This window comes from Carassius gibelio, chromosome A8 (assembly GCF_023724105.1).
Source record: "Carassius gibelio isolate Cgi1373 ecotype wild population from Czech Republic chromosome A8, carGib1.2-hapl.c, whole genome shotgun sequence".
Lineage (NCBI taxonomy): Eukaryota > Metazoa > Chordata > Actinopteri > Cypriniformes > Cyprinidae > Carassius > Carassius gibelio.
Genome location: NC_068378.1, coordinates 5,199,313 through 5,226,592, shown reverse-complemented (window position 1 = coordinate 5,226,592; position 27,280 = coordinate 5,199,313). Strand labels below are relative to the sequence as shown.

Sequence of the window (27,280 nt, the reverse complement as noted above, 5' to 3'; positions counted from 1 at the left end):
CATGCTTGCTGGCATTCTTTATGTACTTTTTAACTAATTGGGTATCTGAATATAAAAACACTATAAAGCACTTGAAAGTTTTTATTTTATTTAAATGTTTTGCTTTCTAATGTTACTAAAAAGGTTACACATAATGGAGGTCTTACCAATAAAGAAAGCTAAAAAATATATATTTTGGTAATTACCAATACTGTTAATTAAGAGAAACAGTGGCGAAAAACCTACATAAATATGTTAATGTTATTTTATATTTGAACAAACATCAACGAACAGTGAACAATTCATTTATTACAGTATTTATTAATCTTTCTTAATGTTAGTTATTAACGCTTAACCTCGAGCCGGTTGAAAATCGATTAAAATCAGCTGAAATGGTAAACAAATCGCAATTCAATTAGGAGTAGGAGTTTATATTTACATATGTCTGAGGGGAACTTATAGATGGAATATAATCGGTTATCTTAATAATTTAAGTTTGATATATTTGTAATTTTATTTTGCTTTTTATTTTATTTTAGGCCTATTACTCACATAGGCTATACATTTCCATTTCCAGGCAATGGGACGTAGACTGATGCGACTTATACTTAGGTGCGACTTGTAGTCCGAAAAATACGGTATTTCCAGTGTTCGATATCTATCAATCTAGATGAGTTTATGTGATGTTGTATTTTGTATAGCACTGATAGTGTGTGAATTGAAATGCAGCCATGGTCTTCGAATAAATTGCTGACTTTGCAAATAAACCCATTTTCATGGCACTGTCCATAATGACAAACAAACAAACTGTCTTTTTCTCTCTGAAGGCATCTTTGCGTATCTGAATTATCACGTGCCCCGCACTCGGCGGGAGATCCTCGAGGTCCTTATCAAAGGTCTGCAGCGCCTGGAGTACCGCGGCTATGACTCCGCTGGTGTGGGGATTGATGGGGGGAACAGCAAGGAATGGAAAACCAACTCCAAGAGCATCCAGCTGATCAAACAAACAGGAAAAGTCAAAGCCCTGGATGACGAAATCCATAGTAAGTAATGGTGGTAATTTCACAGGTCACACTGTAAGCCACACTTCTCGCAATAAAAAACCTAGACTTCACGCTAATGTGCTTCAATTTTTTCTTTGACACATCTCAAACTTTAAATGAATTGGGTAAATGCATCTGTGCACTTGTGTAAAGTGTATTTCCATTTGTATTTCTAAGTGTGATGGTATTAGCAGTTTGTATTTGAACATCTGTTCCACAGGGCAGCAGGATGTTGATCTTGATTTGGAGTTTGATGTGCATCTGGGTATCGCTCACACTCGATGGGCCACTCATGGCGCCCCCAGCCCTGTCAACAGCCACCCGCAGAGATCTGACAAGAACAACGGTCTGTTAGCAGCCTGCTGTTCATAACTCGTATTTAGTTGCACAAATGTTCTTGTTCGTAAAGGAATATTTTTGATAGAAGTGTTCCAATTTGTTCGCTTGCAGAGTTCATTGTCATCCATAATGGAATCATCACCAACTACAAAGACCTGAAGAAATTTCTGGCAAGTAAAACATCATCTTTCCATTCATCCGCCCGACGTGTGTCTATATGTTGACCGTTTCGTTTTGTATGTGTACAGGAGAGTAAAGGCTATGAGTTTGAGTCTGAGACTGACACGGAGACCATCGCTAAGCTAGTGAAGTACATGTATGATAACCGGGAGAGCGATGACATCACCTTCGCCACCCTCGTGGAGCAAGTCACCCAGCAACTAGTAAACGCTTTTCTATCACCTTGATGAGGGGCACTGTAAAGGTCACGAATGATGTGGCAATAAACGTGTTCTCTGCTTTAGGAAGGAGCTTTCGTCTTGGTCTTCAAAAGTGTGCACTATCCAGGAGAAGCAGTGGGCAGCAGGTAACTTCTACCTTATGTAGTCAGCGTTAACATGTGTGCTCAATTAAATGCTTCAATGCATTCATTTAGTTCAGCAGTTTAATTCTGTTTGTTTCGATTTCTAAAAACCGATCATGACCTTCTGAGCAGTCATGAGGGCCTTTCGCACCTCGGGAACCTTTTCATAGTACCAGAACTGATTGTGAAACATCCCCACTTTTTGGCGATTTCGCACCACCTGAACTGTGTGCGATTTTTAGTACCACACTGCCTTTTTCGAGAACCAAATTAACTCCTACTGCGGAGCAGTGTCTTACCAGCTAAGTACACATTGATTTGCCAAATGCATACGAAAACACCCTCACCCGCCATGATTTAAAACGCTGTGTAAACGTACTGTAAACATTGTGTCAACCTATTTCGCAAGTATGAACAGCGATAAATGTACAGACGCTGAAGTGCAGGCACTTGTAGCAAATATAGCACTGTCAGTTGTCGTTTTGTTTTTCTTTTTTTTTCTTTTTTTTTCCGCAAATTAAGTCTGATTCACCAGTAATTCCATGGATTGGTCATATTTATACACAACCATTTTAATTTTTTTTGGTAATAAATCCTGTTGTAATGTTTATGATATTGGAGTACCGTATTTTTCGGACTATAAGTCGCACCTGAGTATAAGTCGCATCAGTCCAAAAATATGTCATGATGAGGAAAAAAACATATATAAGTCGCACCAGACTAAAAGTCGCATTTATTTAGAACCAAGAGAAAACATTACCGTCTCCAGCCACGAGAGGGCGCTCTATGTCTTCAGTGTAGACTACAGGAGCACTGAGCAGCATAGAGCGCCCTCTCGTGTTCGGAGATGGTAAAATTTTCTGTTGGTTCTTTTCTCTCAGTTCATGTCAAATTAATTTTGATAAATAAGTCGCACCTGACTATAAGTTGCAGGACCAGCCAAACTATGCAAAAAAGTGTGACTTATAGTCCGGAACATACGGTATTTTAAATGAGTCACCACATACCCAAGGTTAAAAATTTGCATATAATGCCAAACCATTCCATTGAATCGTTTCTGCACAGCCTTTCTTCGCTCTCAGCAAACATACAGCACACTTGTTGAGAACATGAGTGAACATGCAGCAAGATGCTCTGGCAATGCCAAGTGTGCCACTATTAAATCACTTCTAAACACATTTGACTTCGATTACAGGTGCTTATTCTCTGTAGCTCTCATTAGCCAGCTGTATCATTTATATTCATATGCACTGAATGTGTGTTAACTAAGACAATAATTACCTTGCAGTACACTGTATATGAGTGATTAGATATCAATGGTACAGTATTAGTGTAAAAGGATCTACCAAATCAGCCATATTTGAACATCTCACATGTGTATTTCTTTGTGTCCATGCAGGAGGGGAGGTCCATTGCTGATTGGAGTTAGAAGTGAACACAAGCTTTCCACCGATCACATCCCAATCCTGTATCGCTCCTGTGAGTTGACACACACTTCCTTCATAACATGTATGCAGCACAGTGAGTGTGTATTTGTAAATAATTGGCACATACGCTGTAAAGTCATGTTCAGGTCTGCCCTGCAACATGCTCCGACTCCACTGGCCCATCTCTGTACAGCAGAACTAATCTACTTTCAAATGAATCTGATAAATAAGTAGGTAGAAGTCCAGAAATAAAGTACAAATTGATAGCCAATTAATTAATAAGCATGTCATGCATTATATACGTAGTTTACTTGCAGCATCATGCTTCTGATTAGCTTTTTACAAACATTATATACAAGAATGGTATTCACGTTCTCTTTAGAGTTACCAAGAATATAGTTTAAACACAAAAATGACTGCAAGTTTTTGTTAATTTACACTGATTTGTTCTGTAAGGATTAATAATGTTTTTGTGTTTTATATATAGCTGCTAAAGATAAAAAGAGCTGCAATACTCTGCCCAGAATGGACGAGGACACGTGTCTGTTTCCTGTAGACGAGAAATCCGTGGAGTACTACTTTGCATCTGATGCCAGGTCTCATTCATTCGCTTGCTTTGTTGGTTTTATCCTTAAATTGTGCAGCAGATTTGTTTGCTCCGGTGTTTTTTGAGCACGAGCGGCAAAGCCCAAAAATAATGGAGTGAATTGAAACGAATAGGTGCGTAAATGGCTTTATGTGATGTGACTGCAGTGCTGTCATCGAGCACACCAACCGGGTCATCTTCCTCGAGGACGATGACATCGCGGCAGTGCGTGACGGGCGTCTTTCCATCCATCGGATCAAGCGCACCGCAGGAGACCACTCGGCCCGCGCCATGCAGACCCTTCAGATGGAGCTGCAGCAGATCATGAAGGGTGAGGACAGATGCACACCATACACCAAAAGAGCAAGAGCTGATTGAAATCTCCAGTTTTCACAGGTTTTTATCATTAGTCTGGACGCAAGGTTTCGAGGGAGAAACTTTCAGAGGAAACGCATTAGATTCAACATTGTCTGCAAGGTTCATGTTGCTTGTCACAAGTTGATAGTTTTAATGATTATTAATAATTTAATTGGCATTAATACAACATACACATGCTGGACTACAAATATCCAGTGTTTTTCACATCAGATTAAAGCCCTATTCGGACGGGACTAGTTTTACAGGGGGTCGTTAGAGAAATCTGCGTTTCACAGACGTACTTGGTGATTTTAATCCCGTCCGAATCTGCCACGTCTGTGTTTTCTCACACAACCTCTGTGATAATTCCAGAGCAACTTACCTACCGTTTTTCAGCAAACTCAGTGATCCTCTGAGAAAACGAATCCCGTCCGAATGCGAATGTCTGTGATTGCCGGTGATATTTTATTTCACAACGCGTTTCCTCGTGTGTTTTGGCCAACGTGAATTACCGTAGATGCTCTTACCGCGCGCATGTTTGATATATTTGCTTAGCGGCAAATAAATAATAATTAAAAAATAATACAAATAATAAAATCAAGAGCAAGATCGCATAACTGTTAATACCGGCTATTGTAATATCAGCATCAGGTAAGATTACTCACGCTCATTTATGTACTCAGTTACATAATGTTTTAACTACATTTAATAACAAAAAAAGAATTGGTACATGAAAATCACAGACGTCAGGTGGTAAGAATCGAAACTCAAACGTAGTTTAGAAAACTAGTCCCGTCCGAATAGTGCTTAAGTCCACATAGTTCACTAAAATATGAATCATTTTATCCACTAATGCATTAACTGACATTTCCAAATTGAAATGGGGATTAGTTCATTTTGTCGTTATAGGAATATGGTAGCACTTTATTTAAGGGATCAATTCTCACTACGAACTAGTTGATTATTAGCATTCATCGTATCATACTGGCTGTTTATTAGTACGTATAAAGCAGATATGAATGCCTTATTCTGCAAGACTATATTTTAGATGCCTTAATCCAACCACACATGTAAACTCAACAACTACAAGACTACCAGCAATCACTAGTACTGTTGAACTTGAGGGGCGGGCAAATGTGTGCTCGCTTTCTGGCCACCAGAGAGCAGTACATCGCTTCAGATATGCACTGCTTTATATTCCTCCTCCTCTTTTGCTCCTCCTCCATCTCTTCATCCACTCCTTTCCTCACATTTAATCTGACCTACTGTGAAAAAAAAATAAAAAACACAATTCTCATGACCTAATTTCGGGGTATAGCGTTCCCCTCAGTTATCCTCGCATTCCTGCTGCGTATGTCAGTGATTTTGTGAGAAAAGATTTAATCAAGAATTTCTGATCGAGCAGAAAATGAAGTGCTTTGGTTTTGCTCCGCGTCTCTTAATCCCATTAAACCGTCTATAATCCGCTATTTATGATAAGGATTTTTTTAAGTCATGGTTTATGACACCTCCCAGATGCCCCTTTAAGACAAGAGCACTTCCAGATGACATTTCCTCAAGAATATGATCTCATAATTTGCTCAACACAACAGAATGCAGTGATTTTGTGATGCATATCACCTAAAAGCTCTCTTTCGTGCTTCACCACTATATCCTAATGGACTTCAGCACTCACTGGCTTCACTCTTGTTTTTCTTTAAAAACAGGAAACTTCAGCTCCTTCATGCAGAAGGAGATCTTTGAGCAGCCCGAGTCTGTGGTCAACACCATGCGAGGAAGGGTTAACTTTGAGAACAACACAGGTGAGGTCATTTCCAGACCAGACACAAGTAAAGCTTCGAGGGAATTCAACCTTCTTGTGAAAGAACATGATTAACGGGAACAATTTGTGTCTTTGCAAACATGCACCAGCTGACTCCGTACACTTACTGTTTATGTTCACTTCGGTAGAACTGAATGGTTAGGCCACTGCATCATTGTCAGTAAAACTGGGCTCATTAGCAATGAGTCAGATTTCAGGATTCAACAAGAAAGAAAAAAAAACACTACCCTGAGAAATCTAGTTTAAACATAATTAAAGACAAGTGAATAGTCAGTAAATAAGAACAAATTACAAGCAATTACACAATGAAATATATACAACTAAGATAAAAATGAAACCGTTTTTAAAGGTGTTCAGGTACAGAAACTGCGTATCACATTTAAAATAGCATTGCATGTTCTTCACTCAGTGAAGCAACACACTTGATATTTCATGGCTGACTCAGTTTCCTGTTTGTTGTTGTATTTGGATATATTTGTGTTTGTCTCTTCACAAGCGAGAGAGTGAGTGCACGCGAGTACTGAGGGGAGACCATTCAGCTCCCATCGAGTTAAAAACACAAATAAATGCACAGCCATTTGCACTCTGCATCAAAAACATATATATGAATGCGCTGTTGCACCTCTGATAACTTTAGGCTTATTCTGTGGCGTTTATATAAGCAGAGAGCTGTAAAAACGGTTACACTCACCAAGAACGTTTCTCTCGGTTAATGTACGCTGTCTCGCAGCCTGAAGTGTCTCAACACATGCTGTTGTGTATAATTAAGTGAAGCGTCTTCTCATAGGATAAGAACACACAGTCTCATGAATAATTAAATAGACACTGACGTGTCATCGAGGTATAGAGCTTCACAGTCCCGCCCACAGCCCGAGAGAGCTCTGGTGCCGGAAGTAAATTTCCCATTCATTTCTCCCATTGACTTTCGGAAAAATCCGTATCTAAAGAGTTTCAGAGCATGTGTGAGGATAACCAGCTACGGGCTGAACTCATAAGCATATAACATATCATTTCGAGTGAAAAAATTAAGAGAAAATCCCAAAAAAGTCAAAGGTACAAGACTGTGTACATATTTTCATTTCGAGCGCAGGAACTACTCATCCCATAAATCACCGCGCCTCATTGAATTCCACTGAAGCCACAACCGCGAACCTGCCTTTTGAGCGACTTCCAAATCTGATGACGGCGAACTTTTTCCTCCAGTGAATTTTCTGATGGCAGCCATGGAGATCATGATTGCACTGATAAGTCTACCGTACAAAAACGCAACACAGGTTTTTATTTTATTTTATTTTTTTATTAATGATCTTCAGTCTTCACGGACCTTCGCGGGGTTTAACCAGACGATATGGTTAAACAGATGCATCACTGTGGGATTGTGGGATTGTTCAGGATTGTGGGTAATGAAGTACTTAGCCAAGACATCGCGAATAAAAGGCATTTATATCAAAACAAGGTTAGTGCCCCATGATCCTTTTGCGTTTATATGAGCATATACTATCGCTTAGTACAGCTGTAGCTGGTTTTAAGTCTACCATGTATGGTTACGTTTTTATGGCTTATACCCCAAATGTCAATGCAGAAATTGCATTGAATTTTTACTTCCGGCACCAGCTGTGGGCAGGACTGTGATGCTCTATTATAGTCCATTGTCATGTCACTAATTGTGACGTCATCATGATGTAGATTTTAAACCCAGTAGATGAAAATAATAGTATAATATGAATAAGCTTAAAATTAACCAGTTTTCCCCAACAGTTAGAACTATCGAATGCTGACATTGTCTTCTTAAAATCTCAGAAAAGTAGTCTGAGGTATAATGACCCTTTAAAAACACATGGAAATGATAAACATTCCTGACGATGCAGAAGTGGCCCGTGGCCATCGGGCAGTCCTTATTTTCGAGCACTGTAACAAGTTTCTGGATGATCTGCCTCCTTTAAAATTTATAGTGAACTGTGAAACAGAACTGACTGAGAATAGCTGATTTTCTACTTGTATACTGGATTTTCTTAACTTGTTTGTGTTTGCAGTGATCTTGGGCGGATTGAAAGACCACATTAAAGAGATCCAGAGATGTCGGAGGCTCATCTTGATTGCCTGTGGGACCAGTTACCATGCTGGAGTTGCAGTGTGTACATCATTAAACATACCCACATAGGGCCGCCTCACACCTGGCATTAGTGTGGGTCTTCCAGTAAAGGGATCACACGCACTGAAGATGCATTCTTACGCTACATTTGGAGCTGGTTTAGCACGGCTAACAATATACAAATGTTACATATTATTAGATTTGAAAATTTAGTTTTTAAAGTTATTAGTGGTTGGCCAATATATCACCAAGGCAGATGTATCAGTATATTATTATTTATTTTTGAAGTATCAGAGTATCATATTTGAGAAGCAGGACTTTTATTATGACGACACTCAGGACACCGATGCATCGGAGCTCCCATTCTCCGTTCTCGTTCGATTCCTTTGTCTAATATTTTAGCTAAATAATCATATGCTAAAGTTAAAATGCAGAGTTAAATTAAAAGTAAATAGTAAATGAAAACATATTGATAGCGTTTGCCTTTCTGTTACTAGTAATAGACAGGCAAAGTGGAAATATCAGATAAATATTTAGTTCCACAAACCCCACAAAAACAAGTATTCTCTGTTTGTTGCAGTCAGTCTTGTGTTGTATCTTCACTCATGTCTCACATGAGACAATTTCTGAGTATGGAAACACTATAGACTAGATATCGTAGTCATTATCTATCATATGACAGACAGGATTTTGAAATCTGAGTACACTGGAGACTTGGAATCCAAGGTGTAAATGCAATGGACCAACGCTACTTTTGCGTCATCGAAGGGTAACGCCCCTTTTTGGGGGAAAACAAACGGATTCCCCTGATACAGAACTCGCTCCAGGGACCTTTTGTTTTTCATTGTTTCTGATGTGTACAGGCCTGTCAGACACAATTACAAACAGATATTGTATAATATTTATATTGTTTAGTCCTAGCCTGCGAATATTTCAAACTTAAAATCAGTTAACAGCCAAGGTAGCATGCCTAATGAGAGCTAATGTTAATCACGTAGCTACTAGCAGCTTCGTATTTCTAACTACAACAAAACTGTCAGTAGCTTAAATCAAGTGAAATATGATCCAAGTAAACCACCGACTCCTCTTGAAATGGCCTCATCGTCTAGTTTATCATACTGTGAGTATGTTAATGACAAAAATAGGCTACTTGGTGATTCCACGAGATAATGGTAACGTTAGATGTCCATATTTGGCCACTGCGTGGGGTTATTAATCCAGTTTTCGACCATTTCAAAGGGAAACCTCTGTAAACACCGTATCCAGTAGCATCTTTAAATACCTCTCACGGTCCTCGGCCCGCAAAGAGAGTGTGTATGTTTGTGCCATTTTTGCTATCAAGAAATTAGAGCGAGTTCTGTATCAGGGGAATCCGTTTGTTTTCCCCCGAAAAGGGGCGTTAACCTTAGATGACGCAAAAGTAGCGTTGGTCTATCCAGCTGAAGACTGTCCAGATATGAAACACGTGTTAATGTCAGGTGTGAAGCGGGCCACAGATGTGTACAAGTTTAAATTCAGCATTTAAAGGGGTTATTTAAGCAAAAATCTAAATTTTCTCTGATCATTTGACATCGGAGGTTATTGTGTTTTGAAAATGTACAAGTATAACGTATAAGTTTCAGAACTGAAAACTTAAAAAAAAATACATAAATACATAAACTACAGTAATAATATCTTTTATAATTTTATTGTATGTTATTGCATGATGTCTGATTACAAGACAGTAATTTGTTCATGCTGTTTCTGTGCCTTGCTTAGACTCGTCAAGTACTGGAAGAACTCACTGAACTTCCTGTCATGGTGGAGCTGGCGAGTGATTTCCTGGATCGAAACACTCCTGTCTTCAGAGATGACGTGTGCTTTTTCATCAGCCAGTCAGGTTGGCTTGTGTGCCTGTGTGTGTGTGTGTGTGTTAATACGTTTTTGAGACGGGACAGCTGTCTGAACTTGTGTGTGTGTGTTCAGGAGAGACAGCAGACAGCCTGTTGGCTCTGCGCTACTGTAAGGAGAGAGGCGCGCTGACGGTGGGCATCACCAACACTGTGGGCAGCTCCATCTCCAGAGAAACTGACTGTGGCATTCACATCAATGCTGGCCCAGAGATTGGTGTGGCTAGCACTAAGGTCAGTTTGGTTTTTGGTTTGTTTCTTAATTTATCCAATTATTTTAGTGCCATCAGCCTAGACAAAAAAGGGGTCCGAAAACAGCAACCGTCTTTAAACATCTTTAACATAAAAACTGTCTAATTAACTTGTTCATCTGCAGATTATGCAATTGATCTGATTACAATTTTAACCAATTTAAATTCTAGTTATGAATAATGATGGTTCTAGTTTTGGTCTGATATTGATAATAATGCTCAAACAGCCCACACTTGCGAATGGCTAGTCTGTTCTAAAATAAATTACCGTCTCTGACTTGTTTTAATCTCCCTTTTTTGGTTACAGAGTTAAAACTGTTAACATATGTACAATTTAAGACACTTGAGTTTGGGGCAGTTCAAGCCTTAATTAGGTGTCAGACCCCCTTGTAATTCGCACCATTCTTCAACCCATTTCCGCCAATTTGCTAGCATCCAATACTAAGTACAAAGGATTCATTTCACCAGTTACTGTGTATTACCCAGTGAACGACCCACTTGGTAGCCCTTATTATGTGCTTTGAATTGGCCTATAACCCACATCGATCCCAGAGCCAGGGGCCCTTTTCAAGGGATATCCATCATTAGTTTACCCAATTATTAAAAACATGTCCAGTATGCTAAAGTAGTACTAGAGCAACCAGCCATGGGAGCTTGGTTGTCCATTATACTACTAAGTGAATAATGTTCCAATTTATTTTATTATTATTATTATTATTTTTTTTTTCATTTCATTAGTTTGGTTAAATTAAAATACCTTACATATTAAACAAGGCCAATCGTGCATTTTTTTTTTTAACTAGCAGCAACTACATCACATTATGTACAAGAAGCTGCAAAAGACACAGGTGCAAAAGGAATGCAAAAAACACGGTGACATTAATTTTTATTTAAATATCACGGGCAATATATTGCGCCACCAAAAAATGACTGAGGTCATGTACATATATTGTGCAATATGTCGATATATTGATTATTGCGACAGGCCTGTTTGAGACATGTCCCATACCATACAAACACCGTCTTGAACCACTGTTTGAGATGGCTGTAATGGGATTGGGGTCCCACAGGACCCAACCCAAATTTTGCAGTACATGCAGTTTTACCCTTACTGTGTGCGGGAGTGGGTGGTCAAAAAAATGTAGCACAGGTCCTGCCATCCCGTGATTTGGCACATAACAAGAATGATGGAGTCGCATAAACGCTAGGCTTGCTAACGTGTAACACAGTGTCTGGTCTACAATCCTAAACTGAAAGCTTCTGCTGTGCTCAATGCAGCCAGTGTTGCTGGGTCTGTGTGATAAAACTAGCCCAATGGACACTCAAAGTCCAGCAATGACCATATTCCAAAGATCAAAATATGTAATTTTAATACCTAAAACATATATTTCACAGCCACTGTTCTGCACATTGGTCATAAACACAACTGAGGCTTCCTACCAGCGGCCCTCCTTCACCAAACTTAACAGTTTTTAGCTCAGTTTTTATATTTCAATACAAGCATTTCAGTCAAATGTAACTTATGCAGTATTTCAAACCTTTAACCCATGGGGTAAATCAAGCCACGGTAACTGTGTAAATGTAGCCCCATTCCATGTAAAAAAAGGCGGACTTGGTAGCCCTGCATCCAACATGAACTGTGGAGTCAGATTGTGTGTCGAGAGTAAGGAGAGATGACTGACAAGATCATGCTGGAGTGGAACACACACATTGCGTGAGTGGAAGAAATTCAGTGGGAGTGGGATTAGGAAAACAGTCCCATGCAGGGCTCTACACTGTTCTGTGGCAAGCCATATGCCAGATTCAAACCTGTGTCTCCCACATGAGCACCACAGCTCAGAAGGTCTGGAGCATGGGTTTCAACCACTGTTCCACAGATTTTAACAGCACATACAAGTTTAATGAAGTCATAACAAAAATGTGAAAAGAAAAAACTGTGAGTTTAAGGAGCAGCTGGATTTGGCTGGATGAGAAATGTTAATGCTGAGAGAAGAAAAATGACCATAAAAAAGTTGATTGCGCTTTTCAAACTCTTGCTGGTCCAGCCTTTCTCGAAGCCCTACTTTTTTACCGTCTTAAGTGGAGAAATGGCATTTATCATTGTTAACATGTCATGCAAAAAAGACACGATAGCTCCAGATGATTTTTGACAGGGCTTCATTTTGATAGAAACATGGATGCCAGCAGACTGACTGATCTGATATAATTGCCCATATAATTATCAGATTGCAGTGAGGTGCCAGGACATCTGCCAAAATCCTGCACTGGTATTTTAGTTCCACTCTCTTTAGCAATTGGGCAGGTCATTTTCAATTCATTTAAACGATAATTTACAGACTCCCTCGGATGTCTTTCAGGTTTCAGATGAGGTGCAGGACCCTCATCAAACCCTCATTAGATCGGTGGTTTATTTGTTTCTGCATTCAAGAATAATTATGATGCAGTTGTGATTGAATGAACTCCCTAAGGTTGGTAATGACCACGTTACATGATTGTAAATGAAACCCTTCTACCATAGTTAATACTGCAAAGGTTAGGGCCATAAAATATTGTATTTTAAAGTCACAAAGCTGTGAATTTATGCTGAAATCATTAAGCGGCTTGTTCGTTAGGTCATGTTCAAAAAGTGGTTTGTAAAGCTAACTTTGCCCTTCATGACAACTTTAAGGGGGGGAGGGGTGAATTTTATTTACAACTCATCCGTTTAAATTATATTAAGCCTTAAAGTTCTGCATAATTAAGGGCGTGGCCACTTGTGTGACAGGTGGATCACCATTGCTTATCACTGCGGTCAAGCTAGCTGGGTGTGATTTCAGCAGCCAGCTCCCACTATTTGCCCATTTTCGATTATTCGGGAGTGACATGTGGTGATGCTCTTCCAAGATGGCGATGGCCTGCTCCGTCTACTTAGAGCTTCAAAAACGCGCTTCAAAAATCTATTGGTGACGTCACAGACACTACTTCCATGTTTTTACACAGTCTTATGTTCTGGCTCCATTCTGGCATGATTGCCCAATTCTATCCTCCATTTCTCCATCCTCAAAACCTCTTCTCCTAAATAACTTTAGGTGAATGCTGGAGCGGATACCAGCATCTCAGGCCAAGGCAGTGAAAACCCTGGATAGAAGATCAGTCCAAGCAGTTTCCAATGTGTCACATATAAGGATGTAATGATGCACCCGAGCAAATTGAAAATTGAAAACATTGTTATATATTATTCAAGTAGGTTGAGATGTTAAATGAATTGTGATACAAAAGTAATCCATGAGCCTTCACCTTTGTGTCCTTGGGTAAGGCACCCAGGTTCTTCCTGTTTTATGATGCCATCGATTACACTGGCCCTGGTTGTGTTGCGATGAATTAAGATTCTGTTGCGTTACTCTATTAACGTGTATTTTAAATTTCATAAACATGAATTTAGCTCTGTAAAATGGTGGTCTCTCTGCTGTGATGCATTGTGAGCATAATGATTTCTCAAGAGTGTCAGATGAATATCCTGAAAGTGAAGTGACATTGAGCCAAGTATGGTGACCCATACTCAGAATTCATGCTCTGCATTTAACCCATCGGAAGTACACACAAACAGATCAGTGAACACACACACACTGTGAACACACACCTGGAGCAGTGTGCAGCCATTTATGCTGCGGCGCCCGGGGAGCAGTTGGGGATTCAATGCCTTGCTCAGGTTATTGTAATTGCCAGCCCGGGATTTGAACCCACAACCCTAGGGTTAGGAGTCAAACTCTCTAACCACTAGGCCATGAATAAATGGGTACAATCATGCACCCTAAATTCAGGGTTATCTTGTCTTACCTGCTGTATAAATTCCCTTAAACCACATTTTTTAAATATCAGGACTTTTGAGAATCGCTGGATTACTCCACAAGATGCAAACTGTTGCTCTTCATCCACCCATGTCTGCACAGCACCAGAGCAGTCCCTCAGGGGAACCTACACCCACAACTACTTGGAGTGTTTTTCGCTCCTGGGTTTCCAGATTGCAGCTGTAGTCATTTGGATTGCAACTGCAAAACTGGGAACTCTCTGCTGATGAGAAATGAGAGCGGCATGCAGACGCCAGTGATTTTTTTCAGACTCTTCCGACCACATGTTTTTAAAACATCCTATATTTAAGCGATGTATATTGGCGCGAGGCTTGGGAACATTAATTAGACTGATAACTTAATTAGCTGGATTTGTGGTGGCAATCACATTTTAGGATTGTGGCCACTAGATGGTAAGGTCAAACATTCAAACCAAATCCAAATATCTGCCAATTTAGTCTCAGACGTCACACCCACGGACCATTGGCTGAACGTCTGATGCATATGGCACACAAATCTGGAAACGCTTCAGGAGTTCTGAAGTCGTCATCTGAGGACGATCACTGCATCTACAGAATTCCCGGGAGACGTGCGTGTCATTTAACGTTCCACCTGGAAACAGATGTCATGATGACAAACCCCCTCATGGAAGAAGAAAGCTATCATGTCTACAACTGTGACCAATAAGTGTTTATCAAGATCAACTAAATGCTGGATTTTCAAAAGTATGTGACATATGTAAAAAGTTCCCGGCACAGACTCTTTAAAATAAGTTCAAGGGTTTTACACACAGGTCTGTTATCATGGCATTTCCTTGCCCCTAAATATGATGCGGCACAAAACAAAACATGATTGGTTGTTTATCTGTCAGTCAAATGGCCATTTTGGTGGAACTTAGCAATCATTCTGAAGGTCTGGCTGTGCGACAATGCTGCCGATCAAACGTCTTTGCAGTCAACAGTTTTCCAGGCAACAGACGCCCTCCAACTGTTCCTTCCAATGTGCCAAAGTACACCAGTTGCAGCACAGCTTGCAGTCAGTTCGCTTATGCCCAGCCCATCTTGTGAGCTGCTGTATTTGATGCAGATATGACGCATTGCTTGGTTTGCCTGATTCTGCTGTGATTGCAGTCCTCCCTCTCCCATGAGGCCATTGAAGATTCCTGCTGTGGCAAGCTTTGATTCCTTCATGATTCCACACTTAAGTATTTCAGTGCTCCCCTAGGGGTTCTTAATTCATCACTGTTTTGACACCTCTGTAGTGGATTTTTTGTCTTTTCATTTCACAAATCATTTGTGGCTCAGCTTGACCCTCGCTGGATCTATCTCCTGTTCAGCTCCTACTGAAATGAAAAAAAAGGGGGAACAGATATGCAACTGCCAACAGCCTAAAAAGTTCATTTGAATTCCCCCATAGCCGTCACAGGTAACCCATTTGCACAGTGCCTGCCTATTTTCTACGTTGGCCGGCCACAGACAACCTGACCCGTCTTCTAACACTGTATCTTTTTTGTGTGGGAAACATCATGTTGAGAAGCTGCTGTGTCCTACACTGTGGAAGTAAATTTGTTTTATTTTCATTTCCGAAAGATGAGGCTGCAAAGAATCAACGGTTATAAGGTTTTTTTTTCACTGTGCCACAGCAGTACAACCCCATTCTTTTTAAGTGTTCCCTCTATTTTACTGATGACTGCCTCTGTAATCTCGGGAAGTTCAATGTGGGTTCACAAAATGCTTGCTCTTGAAAGATAGCTCAGTACCCAGTGTATTCAGACCAGCTGACTCCACTGAATCACAACCTGTAAGTATGATAAATAATATATGTTATATTTTATATTGAGCGTTTAAAATACAGAACTATGGCAATGGGAGTATCATTTATCAACAGACTGCCCATCTGACCAATCAGAGCAGAGTAGGCTCGTGAAAAGGAGGGTTTAGAGAGGCTGAATCAATTCGTTAATTATGCTATCAGCCTTTGCAGTCATCCAGGAATTCTGGACTGTTGGGTATTAAAACACTGCGAAGCAGAGGTCTGAAACTTGACCCGAGTCCAGTGGAACCAAACAAATTGACTGGTTAAGAGTTGAGTTTGCATCAATTTTTTATATATTTTTTTGTATAACTTCAGGTTTGCACCAGGTTTGGGTTTCTGTTAAATTTTGAGAAACGTTGTGCCTTTTAAAACCATGCAGAGGGTTTGGATTACTGTGCATTGGAACTCTGGTAAATTGGTTAAAATGTTTTAAATGGATCACCAAATAATGGATCACCAAAATCATAATCTGTCAATCCCAGTCACCATCACACCTTTGACCAAACTACTTAACCTCAGATTGGTACAGGAACTCTATCCCTGAAGGTAGTTAACCGTCACAGATGAAAAGCATCCACGGATCAGTCCTCATGTGGTAGTGATTTGTGAGGGTGGGTGTCTGGTCCGGGGCTCCTCTTCCTCTACTCTTCTTGCATAAATTCAGAGAACTGCAAGTGAGCCAGAGCATGTTGTCAGACGTCCTAAATGCTTCCTAAATGTGCTTCATATTTGACTGAGAGTGGCTTTAATATGGTCTGAAAGATAATGGCATAGCACCAGATTACATTTAGACATGTTATATCACAACGTATGTGTTGAGGAATGCCATTAAAGCGATTTACAAGCCACAGAGGCTTTGGCATCAAAGGCACTTCTGAGAGATGGACATGAAGAGAAAAATAGGAAGCACCTTTTTTTTTCTATACTCGTTTCCCTGGTCTTATTTGGCAAATCATTCAACCAAAACATTTTTGGTTTTCTTTTTTTTTTCTTTATATTTTTTATAACATCTAACTGAAATACAATACAGTGTTTTTGGCAACCCAAGTTCTCTCGCTTTGTCATTTGACCTGGTGTAGAATGTGGATCATAAATGTGCTTTTTTTTTTTTTTTTAACTAATAGGAGACTCTGCAGATCTTTTGAATTATTAAAGCAAGTGTCATATATGGACTAACCTTTTGAAGACATTTTTGCAATGACTTCAGCTGATGTGGCAGTGATTTTTAGTGAATGCTCGAGTCCCAGCAGAGTAACCACAGGTGTTGCAAATTGCATTTTGAGCTCATGTGAACTATTTTGTGCTGTGTTTTTGTTTATTGCAGGCATACACAAGTCAATTTGTGGCTCTCATCATGTTTGCCCTGCTGATGTGCGATGACAGAATCTCAGTGCAGCCACGCAGACGAGAAATCATACAAGGCCTCAAAGTGTTGCCAGGTAAACACAACACAAATACAGCTATCTGTGTGTGATCAATCACAATAGTAAATTCAATAAATGTATTCAAAACTTCTGATTTTGTGCACATGTGCTTTTTGTGTACGTTTATGATGGTGAGATGCTGACATCATAGAGCTCCATGTGCGTGTAAGTGCGTGCGCTCAGGGGTTGGTGTGCAGGGAGGAGCAGATGGCTTTGGCCAGCTCTCTCCGTCACTGTTGGAAGTCTTTATTGGACCACAAGTGTCTGCTGGGGCGCCCCCTTCCCCCATCTTTCGCTTCTTCTTGCTTTCTCTCTCTATGGAGTTTTCATTCGGCTTCCAAACCAATGAGGTCAGGAATGTATTGGCAGCCAGTTAATGAAGTTCCCCCTGCACTCCAGCTCACTATTCATGTGAAGAACTGCTGATTCTGTTATGTATGCTTGCATGTTTTCTATACTGTATTTGCAGTCTTTGGTTCGAAACGAATGAATGTATGCAAGTAGATTAAATGTGTCATTGTGTCATTCCCAGTCTTGCCACAAGGGGTGCTCCAGCAGGCCTCTGTTATAAGTTCAGCTGCTGTCATGATGAAGCAGTAGGAAGATCTAGAATTTTATATTAAAAAAATGAATCCATAATGGTTTACTGGCATATTAAAAGTGAGAATGTCAATATACTTCAACCCCTATTCAGCATTGCTGTTTTTTAGTCACTTATTTTTATAGTATGAAACAAAGTTGTCTTAAAACACAGTTAAGCCTTGAGCAACTCTATTAGAAAGCAAGATTAGCTTGTGTTGTTACACATACATAAACTTAGCCTACACATGTGCTGACGTGAGTAACAAATATGGTAAAATCTTTTTCAAGTCACTAAAAGTTCCTAGTCTCATTCCTTAGCTTAAAATGTGTTTAAGCTGAGAAAGGCTTTGAGGGTGTTGAAGAAAAAGCACATTATCATGAAATGTTGCACATGACCCAGTGAAAGGAGGAAAAATCCGGAGTATGAGAAAACACTAGACAAGTATGGCCTTCATGATGGGGCATCTTGCCGAATGCCACTCTTGACCAAGAAGAACATAAGACGCTGACTTGAATATGCTAAAATTAATTTAGGTAGACTTGTGGAGTTCTGGAAGAAAGTTTTATGGAGTGACCAAACTTGAACTTTTTGGACCCGTTGGCTCTGCTGGTATACAAGGGAAAGCTTATAAGCAGAAGAACACCATCTCATGAGCAAACATCGAAGTGGAGCAGTCCTGTTTTGGGGTGGTTTGCGGTTGATGGAGTGGAAATTGTGGAAAAAGTGGAAAAACATCATGGATTAATTGAAGTATCGGCCATTTTAGCAAAGACTGATGCTCCAGTGCATAAACTGCAGCTTGGTGATCTCTGGACTTTCCAGCAGGACAGCTGTCCCAAAGAATTCATCCAAATCTACTTACGCTTGTTTCAGGGCTCAGTCTTCAGATTTAAACTTCATTGAAAATATTTGGTTGAATTTTGACGAAAGCAGTGACAATGTGAAAACCAGAAATTATCAGCGATCTAGAAGCTTTTTTTATGCGAGGAATGGGCCAAGATTGAAGTAGAGAGGGGACAAGTTTCCAGCAGCGTTTATCGGAGCTTATGAAGAATAAAAGATTCTGCACCAAATTTGACTTTTGAGGGTTGAATAAGTTTGTACATGAACAAATTCCACAATGTTGACTTTTCGCCGTGTGTGTCTTCCTCTAGATCTCATCAAGGAGGTGTTGAGCCTGGACGTGGAGATTCAGAAGTTGGCAGCGGAGCTGTATCAGCAGAAGAGTGTTCTCATCATGGGCCGAGGCTACCACTACGCCACCTGCCTGGAGGGAGCCTTGGTTAGACCACATTCCCTCTTCTCTTTTCCTTCATACAATAGTCAGTGGGAACCAAAACAGTTTACCAACATTCTTCAAAAGATCTATTCTGTTCAGCAAAATAAAGTAAGACTTACAGGTCTGGGACTATATGATTTTTGGATAACCTTTCCGTTTTAATTGAGTCTCCCAGGCAGCCCTCCAGTTCTGATTTGAGGTTTATTTACACGGATTGAAACGGCTGTTCCATATTTAAGACCTGTACATCCAATTCCTAACGGAAAGCAAAAACAAGGAAGAAAATAAGGATCTTAACTGATGGACCAGAAGTTTGGCCTCATTTAGTCTAACCACAGATAAACAGAAGAAGCAGTTTGACTCTGTTAGCGAAGAAAAAAACCCTGCATTCACTGGTCATCGAGGCATTAGCCAGCTCTGACCACAAAAATGTGCATATGTACCTGTGTACTCGATGTTCTTCAGATAGTTTTTTCTTCCTCTAATTGTGGTTATGCAACAGCCCATTTTCTTTTCACATTGCTTTTTTGTTTTGTATTTTGTTTAATAGTTCGCATCTAGTCACTAGTCTTCCCAGGTAGCATGTTAAAGCTTATGTTTGGGTGTCATTTAGAAAATCAAGGAGATCACGTACATGCATTCAGAGGGGATTTTGGCTGGAGAGCTGAAGCACGGGCCGCTGGCTCTAGTGGACAAACTGATGCCTGTCATAATGATCATCATGAGAGACCACACATACAACAAATGCCAGAACGCACTGCAGCAGGTCGTGGCTAGACAGGTGAGAGCCATTTAAATGTCCACATTTACCATAACTTGATTTACATGTCCTGATGGTAATACCACTGCTTGCAAGATATAAAATAGTTTCAAATTTAAAGGCAGGGTAGGTGATTTGGTTACCTACCCTACCTTTATTGGTAAAATGATTATTATTCTGTAAATCAAGTTGCAGATCAACCACAATTTAGTATGCATAACACATAAGAATATATTGAATGTTGTACAGCCCTAGCTGTCTCTGCAGATGTTCCTCTGTTTAAGTGGATGTGGTTTTGTGCTGTTGTAGGGCCGTCCGATCGTGATCTGTGATAAGGAGGACAATGAGACCATCAACAACTCCAGCCGCACCATCAAAGTGCCTCACTGTGTGGACTGTCTGCAGGGAATCCTCAGTGTCATCCCTCTACAGATGCTCTCCTTCCACCTCGCTGTGCTCCGCGGATTCGACGTGAGTCTTTCATCACTTCCTCTCCTCCTTGACGTGTGTCTTTTTATACAGCAAGGACTCATTAAAAATATCAAAATTGACCTTAAAGACTTAATTTGCCACAAAAAAAAAAAAGGTTTTTAAATGTCCTATTCATCAAGGATTGATGTTTCCACAGAAATATTAAGCAGCAGATCTATTTTCAACACGGATAATAATTAGAATTTTTATTCAGCATCAAATCAGCATATTCGAATGATTTCTGAAGGTCATGTGACACTGAAGACTGGAGGAATGATGCTGAAAGTTCAGCTTTGCATAATAGCAAAATGGATACGTTGTAACAATATTCCACAAAATGACAGTTTTTACTGTATTTACTAAATAGATGCAGTTGTTGTGACTATAATACATTTATTTCATTCTTACAGACCCCAAACTTAAACAGTGGTGTATGATACTAAAAATAATATATATATATTTAGATTTTTGCAGTAGGGCCTCTGAAAGAATGTTTGCAGGGCAAGTAAAAATCTGTAAAACTGGTTCAAACTTAAAAAAAAAAAAAAAAAAGGAAGCCCTGGACTTAATATAATACTTAACATAAAGCTAGGTGCACCCTTTACAGTAGACAGCCGAAACCGCAATCTAAACCAGTTGGCCTACCGCTAAAGATTTTGACAACTTTGTGTCTTAAGCAACAAATCATTTTTAACGGAAGAAGTAAGTGGTCTAAAGAAAATGCAAAAGATTGCTTCATGTTCACTATATATTGCATCATATTACTCTTACCCCCGGCACATCAATAGTGTTTTTATCTAAGGGACATTTATAAAAACTACTTAAATGTCCAAATTGAACCACGGCCTAATCCTGGTTTAACCTAAGCCCTGTCTGTGAAACCAGGCCATAGTGTGAGTTCTTCTTCTCCTCCTCCTCCTCCTGCTTCTTCCTCTGAAAGAAAAGGTTTGGTGACCCCTGTCCTAGAGTTTTCAAGCTTTAACCACCAAACTCGGGTCAGACCTTCTGACTGTTCTGACTCGGGTCGCTATATCTTTTCTAACTGATCAGACTCATGTTCATTCAAAACTACGCAAATGTCTCATAGACTTTCATTGAGGGTGTCAAAACTTTTGCACAGCAAGACTTCTAGAATGTTTAAGCTGCGTGTCTCCAGCAAAGCTACTTAATGCCTAGAAGGACAACCTGCTAAACATGCCAAAAACATGCTAGCAACATTTATCTAATATAGCTAAACTTGAAGCTATTATGTCTGCTTCAGATTTTCAGACTTGGATTTCTCAAGCCAGCTTAAAAGTGTGTTCACAAACTTTCCTTTTCTAGTTTTTATTGATTCTCCTTTTCTTGCTCTACAGGTTGATTGCCCAAGAAACCTGGCCAAGTCTGTGACTGTTGAGTAAACGCTTCCTGTTTGATGCCACACACACACACACACACGTTCAGACTATCGAAGACAAATGAAGAGAGGGTTTTATACATGCCAGGTTCATATAATGATCCTAAAGAACCTGAAGTGTACCGCTATAAACATATATCTCATCTCAAAGCATGATTCTGGAAGCTTCATATCATTGCTGACTGGAATGTGATTTTTATTATTATTATTTTTTGGGGTGGCGTGGTATGGGGTGCGATTTATAAGAGCTGCACTCTTAACTCAGTGGCACTTGGTGTGGCCTATAACACATTTTTCTTCTTTTTATTGTTTTTATTGTTCACTTGCTCTATTCATAAAATTAGTTTGACCCAGAAAGACTTCTAGATGCTTCTCATCAAGTACACACAAGCATTTGTGAAGCAAAGATAAGTAACACACAAAAAACACAATTCTAGTGAGATGTGGCACTAAAACAAAACTGTGAATCAGTGGTAGTTTGCACAATATTTTGTTTATGCAGTTTGCTGCTATTTAAAGGGATGTTCTTGTTACTGATCAGAATATTTCTCATCATCTTGAATTTCCTATCCATGGGGATTTCCCTAGTTAACCTTCTAATCTCGGAGCATACGGTGGCCTGTAGGAGCTTTGATTCAATCTGTATTGGTATTCATTGAACTGATAGAGATGTCTCTAGAGTTTGGTCTAGAGATGCTGTCTTCTCAATCCATTGCTTTGGGACTTTAAAACATTACTTGAATGGTTTATGAGGTTGGTTGGCTAATACTTTACAATGTGACTCAGTACTTTTATTAGCGTTTGTTAATCTTGGTTAATTTCTACATATACTAATACATTTTGAACATTTCAAGATGATTGAACCAACATGAATAAACATATATTTATAAATTCAAATTAACCTAGGTTCATAAATGCATTAATATATGCAATAACTAATGATTAAAAAAACTTTATGTAAAAGGTTACCCTAAAGAACATATTTCGTATTATCTTTAGAGGTTTCCTTCATTCTTGTTGCAAAGAAATTAATGAAAACCTGCTAGAAAAATCAAATATGAAGTGAATGTATGATCGGATCTATCTTTTTTTTTTTTAAGTGAAGTTTCTATGTGCTTTTGACAAACCGGATCATAGAAATAGTCATGAATGGGTTGATGAAGAGCTACTGATATATTAAAAGCCATGTTGAAATGAAATTGAATGCTTACACGGTTTGATGAAGAGAATGGGATGTTTGAATATTTACTTCCCACAGAAATCAGCACACATATATGTTTTGAACCCATTGAACCTAAAGTAGTGATAGTAGTAGAGTAGTGTACCTGTAGTTACTGTATAAGTATCATATTTATAATAAACAGTTACTGAGATTAATCTGAAGGTACACTTTTGTTGTGTACTTGAAATATATGCATGAACTTTTTGGCCTCTATTCTTCGATTCCTTTCTTATAGAAATTCAGAGGCCTTGTTACACAGGAGACCGCGAGTGTCTCTGGTTTACACGAGTACTGCCAAAGAATGCAGAAGAAAAACCTTAAACATGAAGTGTGCTGTTACGTAGCGCCCGCCCCATACTACGCCACCGTCAACTATAATTGTTTCCATGGGACCATTTTGTCTTTCTCTTATGTTTTGTTTTTATTGGGTATAGAAGGGTTATATTTTATATACTACTTTATTTGCAATTAAAGTACTCATGTACTTCTTTTGATCCAAATATTGTGACTTTTTTTATTTTTATTTCTTCATTCCATTTTGTTGTGCGTAATATCAACACAAATAAAGATTTATATCATCTGAATCTTTTGTTCAAAGCACCAGATGGACATGAACCAAAAATATCTACTATCAATGGCATGTTACCAAATGTTGAAGAAAGATCACATGAGGCAATAGCTCTGAAGGTTGGCATGTCGCGATAATTAAATAATCGTCTTATCGCGATTGTTATGCAATTTATATGGCACAAGGGGGCATCATACACAAAAAGAAACAGAAGAGCACCAGTTTGGTTTCTAGCACCGTAGGACTGCAGTATATCATCTTAAGCCATTTCATATCTTAACGTAAGGGACAGAATATTTACATTGTTACATTTTAGTTTACAGAAACTCATCTTCCTTCTGCTGCGGCTGTCAGTTATTCTCCGCTCAACATTCAAACAGCACGTCTCATTTAGTTTTGAAAGTCAGCAAGATGATATATTCACACTATAATACTTGATGTTTAGATAAAGATCTGGGGATTTGCATAAAATAACATCTTGCTGGAGATCATTGCTCTCTCATTTCTCTTCTCTTTGATTGTACCGCGTTGAGTGAAGCGCGCTGTGACTTATGTTGCTTCAAGTGCACCATTCTGCACCTTTCATTTCACATTATCAAAGTTTTGCACACAGAAAGATTATTAGAAGCTTTTATATTCTCATGATTTCTATCTTATTTGCATTGATGTATTTCGTAAGCATACAAACAGAATAAACATGTTTAAATTGTATAATGTGCACCAATGATTTTTTGTTTTGTTTTGTTTTGTTTCAAGATTTAGTTTTTGCTGCCAAATTATACAGTTAGCTAGTTTCATAGCTGATATATTTTTATTAAAATGTAGTTTTTCTCTGTAACGAGGAAGTGAGTATTCAGTGGATTATGTTTAACAAAGGGTTTAAAAAAGTGACCCCAGCTGTATCCCACCTGTCTAAAAAAGTCAGTGACTTCTCTTGTAACACACCATTTTGTTTCTGCGTAATCTCTAAAAATAGTTCAATCCGAAAGTATTGTTTGGCGTAAAACATCTTGAAAGTTAGCCGATATGCTCTCGATTCATTTAATGATAAGCTGTTTCCTCTAAAAAGCTGTTTATTCAGCCCATAAGCCTCTCCTCTGCTGACATCCATTAAAAAAAGGTTTGGCTTCTACTGGCTTTGGCCTCTTACTCGATAACTTCCCTACATCTCGTTTACACGGATGTACGCCATTGATTACGTTGCATGAGGGCCCACTACTGGCAGAAGCCTTGCAATGGGCTGAACTGGAACGTCCTAATCCCTTGATCACTTAGAATCCGTTATGGAGTTGGTTTATTGTTTACATTTTTCTTCTTAAAAATGTTATACATATATATTATAGAGCTTTCTGGGGTGGGGATAAATTAAATTAATCTGTGCGAGTGCATGTACAAAAGTGGAGCGGAACGCGGCCATTGTTATTCACCACAATTGGTAAGACTAAAAAACATAGCTGTTATTTGTGACAAAAGGTTGTTGAGCTTCACAAAATAAGAAAATAGCAAAAACATATTGTCCCAACGCACTGCCAGGAGGCTAGTTCGAGCTAGAGGCCAAAAAATCTCCAAGAATCACATCTGGAGAATTGCAAAAGTTAGATGGGTCTTGGGATCATAAAGTCTCCAAAACTACAATCCGACGTCACCAAAAATTGTTTCATGGGCTTCAAGAAAAAAGCCTTTACTCGCATCCAAAAACAAACTCAAGTGTCTTCAGTTTGCCAGACTTTACTGGAGCTACGAATGCGATCGGATTCTATGGTCATATGAAAGCAATAAACACCAGAGGTGAAATGGAAAAGTACCTCATACCCACAGTTAAATATGGTGGAGGGTATTTAATGTTTTAGGCTGTTTTTCTGCCAGAGGATGGACCTGGACATCTTTATAGGATACATGGCATTGAGGAGTCTACCAAATATATTAACAGATATTAAATGAACACATGATTTCCTCTGTCGGACAGCTTAAAATGGGCCGTGGCTGGATCTTCCAGCAGGATGATGATCCAAAACATGCATCAAAATCAATGCAAAAATGGTTTATTGTTGTTACCACAGAAACATGACTGAACACAATTTCCGAAACATTCTGAGAGGTCAAAATTTTTCTCACAGGAAAACTTTTCCTTTATTGCCTTCACCCTGCTGATTTTAATGAATTATTACTATTACTACTATTATAATATTGGCATCCAGGCCAATATAATATTTACATTTATATTCCTGGCAGACGGTTTGGCTAGAGAAAGAGTGAATTTACCCACGCAAGGGAGTTAAAGTGAGCTCAGACTTGGCAGTAAATTGAGATACTGACAAAGTGACCACATATGAAGTGGATGGCATGCCAGTGATGAGCTGTGAGTGACAGGCCATTGTTAGCTTTCTTTCTTTAAACATTCGGTAGAGTGTCTTTGGCATCGTACTCCCTGACCCACTTTTCAATAAAGCAATCCAGTCATCAACAGCCATGACGCAGGCAGTTCCACTCCATCCACACAGCCAAGATCCTTCGAGTTGGAGCTTAAATGTTTTCCTGCTCTTGAAGAACAACATTTTAGAAAGACATACAGCTCAGATCATCAAAACTCTGGGTACTATTTGGCACCAACGGAGGGGAAAATCGTGTTGGTCTATGGCTTCAGTGGAGTGGGAGATCTTGTTTGTGTGAATGTCTTCATGAGAACACCAGTAGGGTTGCAATGCACAAAAGCTACTTTACTGTGGGGGAAAAAAGATATTTCAGACACTTGGCAATCAGTGGGCCCACTTGTTTTAACATGTTTATAACAGTAAGTCTAAACCTGAAGTAATCTTGATAAGCTATGTACAGTGCCCTCCACTAATATCACCCTTGGTAAATATGAGCAACCTTTGTCATTGAAAACAATCAATTATAAACATAGCTGTTTCATTAAAAAATCTAGTGTTTTTGTTAAATATGTGTGTGCCACAATTATTGGCACCGTTTCAGTCAATACTTTGTTCTGCCTCCCTTAGCCAAAATAATAGCGCTCAGTTTTCTCCCATAATTGCTGATGAGGCAAAAGCTGTGTATTATCTCAAGTAAGATTTCCGTTGTGCTGATATTCATCATGTGATTGCAATTGTGTTACTTTATACAACAGTTCTACAAACAAGATATTAATAACTTGCATTTCAGACCATATTTGGCCAGTTAGTTTGCATTTTCTCTGCCAAAAGTTCCAAAACAAGCAAAAGCATAATTTAAGCAGGACACTGACTGAAGGCCGGCTTGGATCATTGGATTCAGATGGAGTGGAACAGCGACAGTCATTCTGTGATCACTCCACTCCAATACCACTCCAGGTCTTACATTTCTGCCTTGTGTGTGTATAGTGGTCTATAGTCTATAGTATCTTATTTGAGATTAAGTCTGTAAGCAAACTATTTTTTTTTTTTTTTAAGCAAAAGAGTTACATTTAATAGTGTCTAAATGTGTATATATACTGAACTAAATTATAAATGCAACACTTTTGTTTTTGTCCCCATTTTTCATGAGCTGAACTCGAAAGATTTGATACTTTTTCTATGTACACAAAAGGCCTATTTCTCTCAAATATTGTTCACAAATCTGTCTAAATCTGTGTTAGTGAGCACTTCTCCT

At 39.2% G+C, this 27,280-nt stretch overlaps 1 protein-coding gene across 2 annotated transcripts in view; it reads left to right on the top strand.

The window, feature by feature from the left end:
* The window catches only part of LOC128018190 (glutamine--fructose-6-phosphate aminotransferase [isomerizing] 1), a 368,579-nt gene that overhangs the window by 3,802 nt on the left and 337,497 nt on the right, over positions 1 to 27,280 (top strand). Inside the window, exons 2-18 of one of the 2 annotated variants that reach the window (XR_008184770.1) lie at positions 807 to 1,022; positions 1,243 to 1,368; positions 1,473 to 1,531; positions 1,610 to 1,744; positions 1,826 to 1,887; positions 3,284 to 3,363; positions 3,799 to 3,907; positions 4,065 to 4,228; positions 5,961 to 6,056; positions 8,110 to 8,207; positions 9,927 to 10,047; positions 10,134 to 10,291; positions 17,275 to 17,389; positions 19,112 to 19,239; positions 19,850 to 20,017; positions 20,306 to 20,467; positions 21,823 to 21,923. Coding sequence is in view for 1 of the 2 variants with exons in the window: in XM_052603550.1 (XP_052459510.1) it covers positions 807 to 1,022; positions 1,243 to 1,368; positions 1,473 to 1,531; positions 1,610 to 1,744; positions 1,826 to 1,887; positions 3,284 to 3,363; positions 3,799 to 3,907; positions 4,065 to 4,228; positions 5,961 to 6,056; positions 8,110 to 8,207; positions 9,927 to 10,047; positions 10,134 to 10,291; positions 17,275 to 17,389; positions 19,112 to 19,239; positions 19,850 to 20,017; positions 20,306 to 20,467; positions 21,823 to 21,867 (2,042 nt within the window). In the remaining variant the exon portion in view is untranslated. Of the gene's footprint in view, positions 1 to 806; positions 1,023 to 1,242; positions 1,369 to 1,472; positions 1,532 to 1,609; positions 1,745 to 1,825; positions 1,888 to 3,283; positions 3,364 to 3,798; positions 3,908 to 4,064; positions 4,229 to 5,960; positions 6,057 to 8,109; positions 8,208 to 9,926; positions 10,048 to 10,133; positions 10,292 to 17,274; positions 17,390 to 19,111; positions 19,240 to 19,849; positions 20,018 to 20,305; positions 20,468 to 21,822; positions 23,670 to 27,280 lie in introns of those variants that run through there. The other variant, XM_052603550.1, reaches the window with a different exon arrangement.